This window comes from Adiantum capillus-veneris, chromosome 23 (assembly GCF_014529385.1).
Source record: "Adiantum capillus-veneris isolate H3 chromosome 23, ASM1452938v2, whole genome shotgun sequence".
In the NCBI taxonomy this organism is placed as follows: domain Eukaryota; kingdom Viridiplantae; phylum Streptophyta; class Polypodiopsida; order Polypodiales; family Pteridaceae; genus Adiantum; species Adiantum capillus-veneris.
The window spans coordinates 21,306,178-21,314,615 of NC_140953.1; the positions used below are offsets into that span (position 1 = coordinate 21,306,178).

Sequence of the window (8,438 nt, forward strand, 5' to 3'; positions counted from 1 at the left end):
AACATTGGCGTCTTTTCCGAGGCCTATTTCAGCGCTTTTTTGTTTTAAAACTAAGTTTATCTCATCGGTATTTGCATCGATTTTTGCGTGACGTGTTGTAGTGTTGGGTGCAGCCTGCAGATAGGTATAAACTTCGAAAGAAGCGTCAGAATATCCTTTATAATTACCGGCGCTCACATGAACGCTTGATTCGGTGCTTATTTCATAGCTGCTTCCGACGCGGACTATACCAATGCTTATACCGACGACGCGACACTGGCATCTTTTCCGAGGCCTATTTCAACGCTTTTTAGTTTTAAAACTAAGTTTATCTCGTCGATATTTGCGCCGATTTTTGTGTGACGTGTTGTAGTGTTGGGTGCAGCCTGCAGATATTTTTCTTTCCAAGGCAAAGTCAGCGCGAAATCCTACAAACATCAACTCTTTTTTTCAAAAAATTAAAAAAATTGAAACCTAAAAGGCTTCCAGCATTCGACACGTGGATGGGCTCTTTAGCCTTGAAAATTTTAAGCTCCATTATATATAGTATAGATATAGGAGTTTCCCCATAGAAACTAAAAATGTGTGCAACTTGTTGGGAAATGGTCACACGAGGCTCAATGATCAGTTATTTGGCCAAATAGCTGAGCCCAATTCTGGTCACACGGTCATAACTGAGCCTACTCAGTCCTACTAAGCATGGCCTTTTGTAACCATGCTGAAATTGGCATGGTTGCAAAAGGCTTCCGTCTGTGCCTTAAAAGTGAAGGCTGGGTCACCTGCAAGACGAATGCGTGGTTTAACTCCAAGCATTAGCAGCCAGTCCAGTTGCCGTGTCAGCCTACGCAAGAAAGGCGCAGCAACAAAAACTCTCTCTCTCTCTCTCTCTCTCACGCAAGAAAAACCGAGTGGTGGTTGATGCTCAACCTCCAAGTGGCAGCGTTCCAGGCTCAGTTTTCTTGCGTGTGACCATAGACGGGCGGGCTCAGTAATTAGCTTTTAATTTTTAAAAGCGCAATAGGCACAGTTATCAATTGCGCCTCGCGTGACCACCTTCTTGGCAACATTTGCGGGTAGTAGGCCCTCGTCACTATATGGCACGACTCTGGCCAGGGGGGATCTAGGGCCCAAGTTTGAAGGCGCAAGGCGGCTTTAATCTCGGCCGTCAGATCACGCAGTGAACTTGGGGTGAATTCGGGGTGAACTAGGGGTAAACTCGGGGCAAAAAATGGCTCCCCGAGTTCACTCGTAGTTCACCCCTAGTTCACCCGCCTCACGGGGTATGGGTCGAACATGGGACACTTCAGTTGCCACACGAATTCCCTACCACCACGCTAGCACGTGTCGCTGTCTATGTTGGCATGGCACATGATCATACCCTAGTTTAGATGCCCCTAGTTCACCCTTAGTTCACCCCTAACTTACCCACCCCTAGTTCACCCACCCTTAGTTCACCGCGTGATCCAACGGCTGAGATTAAAGCCGCTTCGCCCCCCCCCAAATTTGGGCCCTACATCCCCTCTGACCTAAAGCCGTGCCATATAGTAGGCTAGGCCAACGTGAGACGCTTCACCTGGAGTTTCAAAGTTCAAACCTCGTGCGCTGACCGCTGCGATATCTCAAATGAGAGAAATTCAGATTCTCAGAATTTCTCTGGGCTTTGACTCCACCACACGCTGGCATGACGTGGCGTCCCTGCCAATTCGTCGCTTGAGCGATGTGTGTGTATATTTGGCTGTGTGTGAGAGAGAGAGAGAGAGGGAGGGGGGGCGGGGCGGGGCGGGGCGGGGCGGGGGGGCGGGAGAGATGGACTCCGGAGGAGAAAAACGCGCTGTCGACAGAGCTAGCCATGGCAACAAAGCACGACGTCTTTCCGGGTACTCTCTCTCTCTCTCGCGCGAGAGCGCGCGCGCACACACACACAAGCTGTTTTGTTATGGGCAGTGAGGCGATTACAGCGATTTCGAAGGATATGCTGCGGAGCCTGGAGACCAACTTGGAGCCCTTGATCCGCAGAGTGGTATTGTTCCTTCATTATCAAAAACGTTACTCATAACGCAGCTAGTAGTGATTACCAATTATGCAAATTGCGTCCAGCATCTTCTTCTAGCTAAACAAAAAACTTGACCCCATTATGGCACAGGTTGCAGAGGAGCTGGATCGAGCGCTACCCAAATTCAAATTGCATTTGGGGTAAGACATAATTGGTGTGCATCAGCTGGTTTTTAAGCGAAATGTGTGAACAGTGTTTGCAAAAACTCGGGGTTTAGTGTATTTTTAACAGGCTAAAATTGCAAACTCCCAGCTAGATTTCGAGCTTGCTTTGAAGAACACAGGAAACATTTTACAAATTTTAGTGGAAATACTAGCAAATTCCTTAAATTTTGACCTACAAACTGGAAGGCTTTTAAGTGTGCCCTTATTCTCTTTAGGTAGGGAAGATGTTTTTGGCAAGCCATATGTGTGAGATGCCTTCAACATAAAGGAGCCAATTATGAGGCATGCTCTTGTAGGGAAACGCATCCCCGCCCCCCCAATTTAGAGAAAAAACTTTGCTTGAAATCTTGCTCATCTGTCCTTAGTTATCAGTTATAGATAACTATGCCCAAACAAAGCATTAAATGAATAACTAAGCCTTTTGCCTGGTCACACAAGGCTTAGTTATTCATTCAACGGTCAACCTGCCTTGAACTTCACAACTATGCCAAAATCGGCATAGTGTACGCATAGTTATTCATTTAGTGCTCATTTTTGCTTGTGACCAAGAATGAGGCTTAGTTATCAGTTCAAATAACTGATAACTAAGCCTCCATCTCATGACCATAGCCTAAAAAGTGTACCATTACCAAACCTTGACTGTCTCTAATACCTCTAGTGACATGTGTCATGAGATGCCTCTAGCCCAAGGGCATTCATTATGACAGGTTGATGCTACTCTGCACCTGACTTCGAGTTCGATGCATTTTGATTTTGTATATCACATAAAAGTGTAGGCCTAAAGAGAATCGCAGATTAAGGTAATAAATTGATGTTAAGCAATAATTTTCATCTTGTTTGGTTTGCCAAAACGTTAAGTCTGCAACTACAGGTAAAACTAGCCTGAACATTAAGATTAGTACTCGCCCCTCATCATCTGTAACAGGCTTCCTCAATGGCAAATTACGGGAAGTACGTCTGCGGCATCTACCAGACCATTCCGTTTACACTTTATATCAAGCCCTGCGGCCGAGTCGACATTCACACACACAAAGCTCGAGGGAGAATTCAGAGACACCATTCGTGTGATGCTTGTCGATGTCACCACGAGACAGCTTGTCAGTGAAGGTCCGGAATCTGCTGCCGAATTGGAAGTAGTCCCTTTGATGGGAGACTTCAACATACCAGATGAAGAAGACTGGACAGCCGATGATTTTGAGGGACATGTGGCGAAGGCGCGAGAAGGAAAGGCGCGGCTTCTTGCTGGTCAGCTCAAAGTGTTTCTAAGAGGGGGTCTGGGGACACTAGGGCATGTGTACTTCACTGACAACTCGAGGCAGACAAGATCAAGAAAGTTCAAACTTGGAGTTCGTGTAGCCCAAGATAAAGGGGTTGGGCTAGCAAACATCAGAGAAGGAATCTCTCAGGCCTTCTTTGTTAAGGAGAGCAGGGGAAGAGGTAAATCTCATCCCTTTATTCGCAACAGATTCTGGATAAGTGGACCATGTCTCTACATGTAGAGATGGCCACTATATGTTCTTTAGGGTTTAGGGTTTACAATGACTATAAGATCGTGAAGTGATTTGAATTTGCATAAGATGTCGTTTACTTGAACAGGATGCTTGAAACATGACATACCCAAGGCAGATGACGAAGTGTGGCGTTTGCGGCATATTGCAAAAGATAAACCGAGACACCAAAACCTCGCACAGAATGGCATCCACACAGTCAAAGATTTTCTCTGTTGGTTACATGGAAGACCCGACGAGCTTAAAGAGGTGCGCGCGCGAGAGAGAGAGAGAGAGAGAGAGAGAGAGAGAGAGAGAGAGAGAGAGAGAGAGAGAGAGAGAGAGAGAGAGAGAGAGAGAGAGAGAGAGAGAGAGAGAGAGAGAGATGTATGTGTGGTTGTTTTAGAGTTGAATTTATGATAGGGTACAGAGAGAGAGTTATGTATGTGTGGTTGTTTTAGAGTTATATTCATGATGCATTTCTACCCCATATTGGGAACCACAGGTGTTGGGCAAAATGACTGCGAAAAAATATGAAGAGGTGGTAATGCATGCCAAGAAATGTCTACCTGGGGAGATGTATTTTTGCCCTGTGAATCAACCTCCCTATGAGGAAGTTATCTTCAACCAAGATTACCAAACTGTGGGTGCTGTTACGCATGGGCGGTATGTTGGCCTTGACATGCTAAATGAGGACACTGAAAAGGTGAGCTTTCACCACCGGCATCATGCGACAGATTCACAAGAATAGCTTGCACATGTTACTGGCCAGCCACAGAGCAGAGAGAGAGAGAGAGAGAGAGAGAGAGAGAGAGAGAGAGAGATGTGTTTACATGCATGTTTGGAAAAATTGTTTTTCTAATTCTCTCTATGCATTCTCAAAGAGGAAAATTTTAGAAACTTGACCTTATTTTTTCACATTTTTACACTATTTTTCTCAGAGTTTAGGCAGAATATTTCCTTTTTCTTTTGCTCCTACCGGCAATGTTGAACTGATTTGCCCATCAGCATTTGTTTTTTGATCTGAATTTCTGCAGGTGCAAATGGATGCTTGTGTCAAAATTGCATACGACAACTGGGGTGCAAATGTAGCTGAGTGCATGGTGGATGTAGATACTGCGAGTGCAGAAGGGCCACTTGATATATTGGGTAGCCAGTCGTCCTACCTTGAACTCAATTTCTTCACTATTTACTGCATGCTGCCATCAAAGCAACAGTTGAAAATGGCATGGCTTGCCGCGGTTTCGAATGATTGCCTACTTTTTTAAAATTTTGCTGCAGCGGCGCCAATGGGGACAGCATATGCCCGCCGCTTAGCAACAGATGTAGTCCAGGATGTGGAGCCCATGCCTCTTCATCTCCAAGGTATATACTATGGCAGACAAGGCTATTGAGGGGGGAAGCAACTGTATGTCACATGAACATTTTCTTTGTTGCCAGATGATAACACTATTGCAATGGCTGCAAAGCCATGCAATAGCGACGAATTGAGCTCAACACCTTTTTGGGAGCATTACAAGAGTGGAATGATATCAGATTCTTTGTGGAAGTACGACATTATCGATGTAGGTGGTGAGACTGAGGAATTGAGTCCCCACAATGTGGCAAGACATGTGAATGAAGTGTTATGGGAGGAATATGGGGGCTTAAATGGTGTCCAGGTGTCCGGATATCCTGCTCCAACGCCGCCAACCAGCAGATGGTGGCTCCGGATACGCACAGTGGTGCGTTGCATGCTTTTCATCCGGAATGCCAGATCTGTGCTGCAGCAGCAGCAGCAACCTGCTGTCGATTAGGTTGCTTTCTTCTTCCACACTATATGTCACAATGGCCTACATAAAACAATGCTCCTCTCACAAGAAGTACAAAGGAAGAAAAACTTGTATGGCTTATGTAGGCCAAAAATTGTTACTAAGACGATGCATGTACTACTATTGTGATATTATGCTTTTTTTCTACAATCTTGAATTTGGCCTGATTAATATCTCAAGGACATGCCAATTCCAAGAACAATAAATCCATCATAAAAATCTCTATTTCTTGTCTGCAAAAGCAACTCCTCAAAAAGCATTGCATCGCAATGATGCATACTTACATGAATGATCAAGTGAGTGCAGGGCCAATTGCATCCACATGGACATGGGTCCACAACTAGGGCTTAGGAGCTAGAAAATCTAAAACAGATAGAGATTGCTAGGTCATTTTGGAATTAAAATCCTCTTGCCTATATGTTTTTTTGTAGTTCTGCTAAAGTAGGAGCATCAACCATTTTGATTTGTGCATTTTGATGTTGCTGAGTTGCTCGGAGACGATGACAATGTCGTTTGCTGTGGCCGTATATGTTGCAAATACAAACATTCCGGCTGCCCTTATATACACAAGAAGATTTAGAAATATTCTCATGTCGGAAAACGGAGTCTTCTTCAATGTTTTTCATACCATGCATAACATCATGAGCTTCTACTCGAGAGGCACTGCATACCTAGCTAGGTACGATTGTGGGCAGGGGACCGCCGGCCCGGTGGGGGGGCCGGCGGTCCCCTGCCCACAATTGTACCTAGCTAGGTATGCGGTGCCTCCCTCACAGAAACTCATGATGTTGAGGTAAGACACAATGTGGGAATTATAGTGAGAATTTTCCTAAAACTTCTTGTGAAATATTAGGCAACACTCTTCTTGAGTTGAGGTGAGCATTTTGAATATCGATATCCAATATGGATTATCTCCTCAGACATGGTGATTATGGCAATATAAAGTTTTAAATCAATAAAGATTTGAGCCCTGATTGCAGGATGAACCTACTTCTTCCAGCAATGTGCACATTAACTTACTAAAACTTCTTTCCTAGTAGAAGCTTGTTTCTCTTGTAAGCATTTCCCAATCTCGGGATTTATTCGAATGTGCGTCTTTTGTTCTAATCTCGGGAGACATTTGCAAGGTAACAAGTAATTTGTACTCATTTGGACAGTACAATAACCTTGCAAACAACATGAAAACTTGTACTTCTTGATCACTATCAAGCTATATTGTGCAACATTTCAGCTGACTAGATTTTCTATTAGAACTATTTAAAAAGCACATTGCACAAAACACACATACATATATTGATGGAAGCTGAATTTTAAATCATTTGAGAGACACAATCCAATTGGAAAAAAATTCAACATATGCAAATATTTGATTCATGTTAGTTAAGCCAAAAAAAAACACAAGAAGTCACTACTTGCAAGGCTATTCAAAGAACAAGGAAGGTTTTTCCTGATTAACAAATTGACTTTTTGAATTTTAGTTAGCCCAAAAACTCAAGCAATATTACGCCCTAGCCTTTTAAGCATCAAATAAAAATAAAAGAAGAGCTTCAGGGCTCAAGTTTTCAAACCTTTAACAGAATGTATGCCTCTAAAGTAAGCTTTTGCAAATCCTTCAAGGGACCTCTTAATCAAAATTGTGAGTTATTTTATGGTGAGTACTTATTTCTTTACCTTGAAGATATCAAATTGATAAAGGAGTTCCAACTTGTAGATTCAATGCTGTAAAAAATTATAATTATTTTTACAAAGGTTTGCCAACCACACGATATCGAGCTATGACTGTGTGTAGTTTAGTAAAGCAATGTTCTGTGGGGGCTATGATGTATTTACTGTGTTTAGGTTACAAAATTGTACAAAAAATTCTTTGAGGCCCTCATATAACAAGGTGACAGTTCACTATGGCCTACATAATTCTATCGAGAGGAATTTAATAACAAGAGGGTTCTTTGTGAGAGGAAAATTGAGAACGTGACACTAGCATTTATTTATTTATTTTTGTCACAATAGAGTATTACACTTTTTGGAAACAAGTGTAACAATGACTTATTTACATTACAATATATTTCAAAAGCATAAAAAATAATGACTAAACCAATATTCAATGGCAACACCTCTCAAGTTACATGTCAAATAGATGTTTTACAGTATATGCCTAGACTTGAGTTTTACCGTAGCTATACTTGCCTTCTCTCTATCACAAGAAGTTTTAGAAAAATTCTCACAATAATTCCCACATTGTGTCTTACCTCAACATCATGAGTTTTTGTGAGGGAGGCACCGCACACCTAGCTAGGTACGATTGGAGGCAGGGGACCGTCGGCTCGGTGGGGGGGCCGACGGTCCCCTGCCCCAATCGTACCTAGCTAGGTATGCGGTGCCTCTCAAGCAGAAGCTCATGATGTTATGCATGGTATGAAAAACATTAAAAAACACTCAGTTTTCCTACATAAGAATATTCTTAAATCTTCTTGTGTATATATAGGCACTTTTGCCTTTTGTATCCTAGAGAGCCTAGTTAGCTAGGAATGTATTGAGACGTTGAAATAGTTGCTAGAACACTATTGACGATGTTGATGCTCCTATGTGATAGTATATCGAGATATTAGACCATCATAATGTGCTAGAAGACACTTTGGAGTCTTCATTGAAATATTTTTCTACCATTAAACATTTTGCTATTAGCATATTGAATCGTCATGTAGCATATTGAACACTTAGTTTGTTGCCTTGACTTAGATCTACACATCAGGGTAGAAAATTACATTTTTCCTAACCAAAGAAAATAAGGGAAAATTTGAAATTCTATCGGTTTTTAGGTCAAAATTTGAAGCTTTTGCCAATATTTACACTAAAACTTGTGTAAATTTGCCGGTTTTCTTCAAGGCAAGCTCAAAATCTAACCAAGATTTTATGATTTTAGCTGATTAAAATACATTGTACCCCG

The 8,438-nt window shown here is 42.5% G+C and overlaps 1 protein-coding gene across 4 annotated transcripts; it reads left to right on the forward strand.

Annotated features, from left to right (window-relative positions):
- The first annotated feature begins 1,740 nt into the window (after window positions 1-1,740).
- Window positions 1,741-5,644, forward strand: LOC147427504 (calmodulin-binding protein 60 D-like). 4 transcript variants are annotated; one of them, XM_086497516.1, is made up of 9 exons: window positions 1,741-1,856; window positions 1,924-1,999; window positions 2,123-2,172; window positions 3,122-3,633; window positions 3,793-3,953; window positions 4,189-4,389; window positions 4,721-4,832; window positions 4,965-5,048; window positions 5,124-5,644. In XM_086497516.1, the coding sequence occupies exons 1-9, from the start codon at window positions 1,786-1,788 to the stop codon at window positions 5,477-5,479; spliced, it is 1,623 nt and encodes a 540-aa protein (XP_086353642.1). In that variant the 5' UTR covers window positions 1,741-1,785; the 3' UTR covers window positions 5,480-5,644. The 4 variants fall into 4 exon arrangements, with proteins under 4 accessions (XP_086353642.1, XP_086353643.1, XP_086353644.1 ...); XM_086497515.1 differs by having other exon boundaries at window positions 1,836-1,856; window positions 1,906-1,999; XM_086497517.1 differs by having other exon boundaries at window positions 1,771-1,999.
- Window positions 5,645-8,438: the final 2,794 nt, after the last annotated feature.

Coding starts and splice junctions, on each gene's coding strand:
- LOC147427504 (XM_086497517.1), top strand. CDS start 1,829: ATGGCAACAAAGCACGACGTCTTTCCGGGTACTCTCTCTCTCTCTCGC. Junction 2,173..3,121: donor AAATTCAAATTGCATTTGGG/GTAAGACATAAT, acceptor CATCTGTAACAG/GCTTCCTCAATGGCAAATTA. Junction 4,833..4,964: donor AGGGCCACTTGATATATTGG/GTAGCCAGTCGT, acceptor ATTTTGCTGCAG/CGGCGCCAATGGGGACAGCA.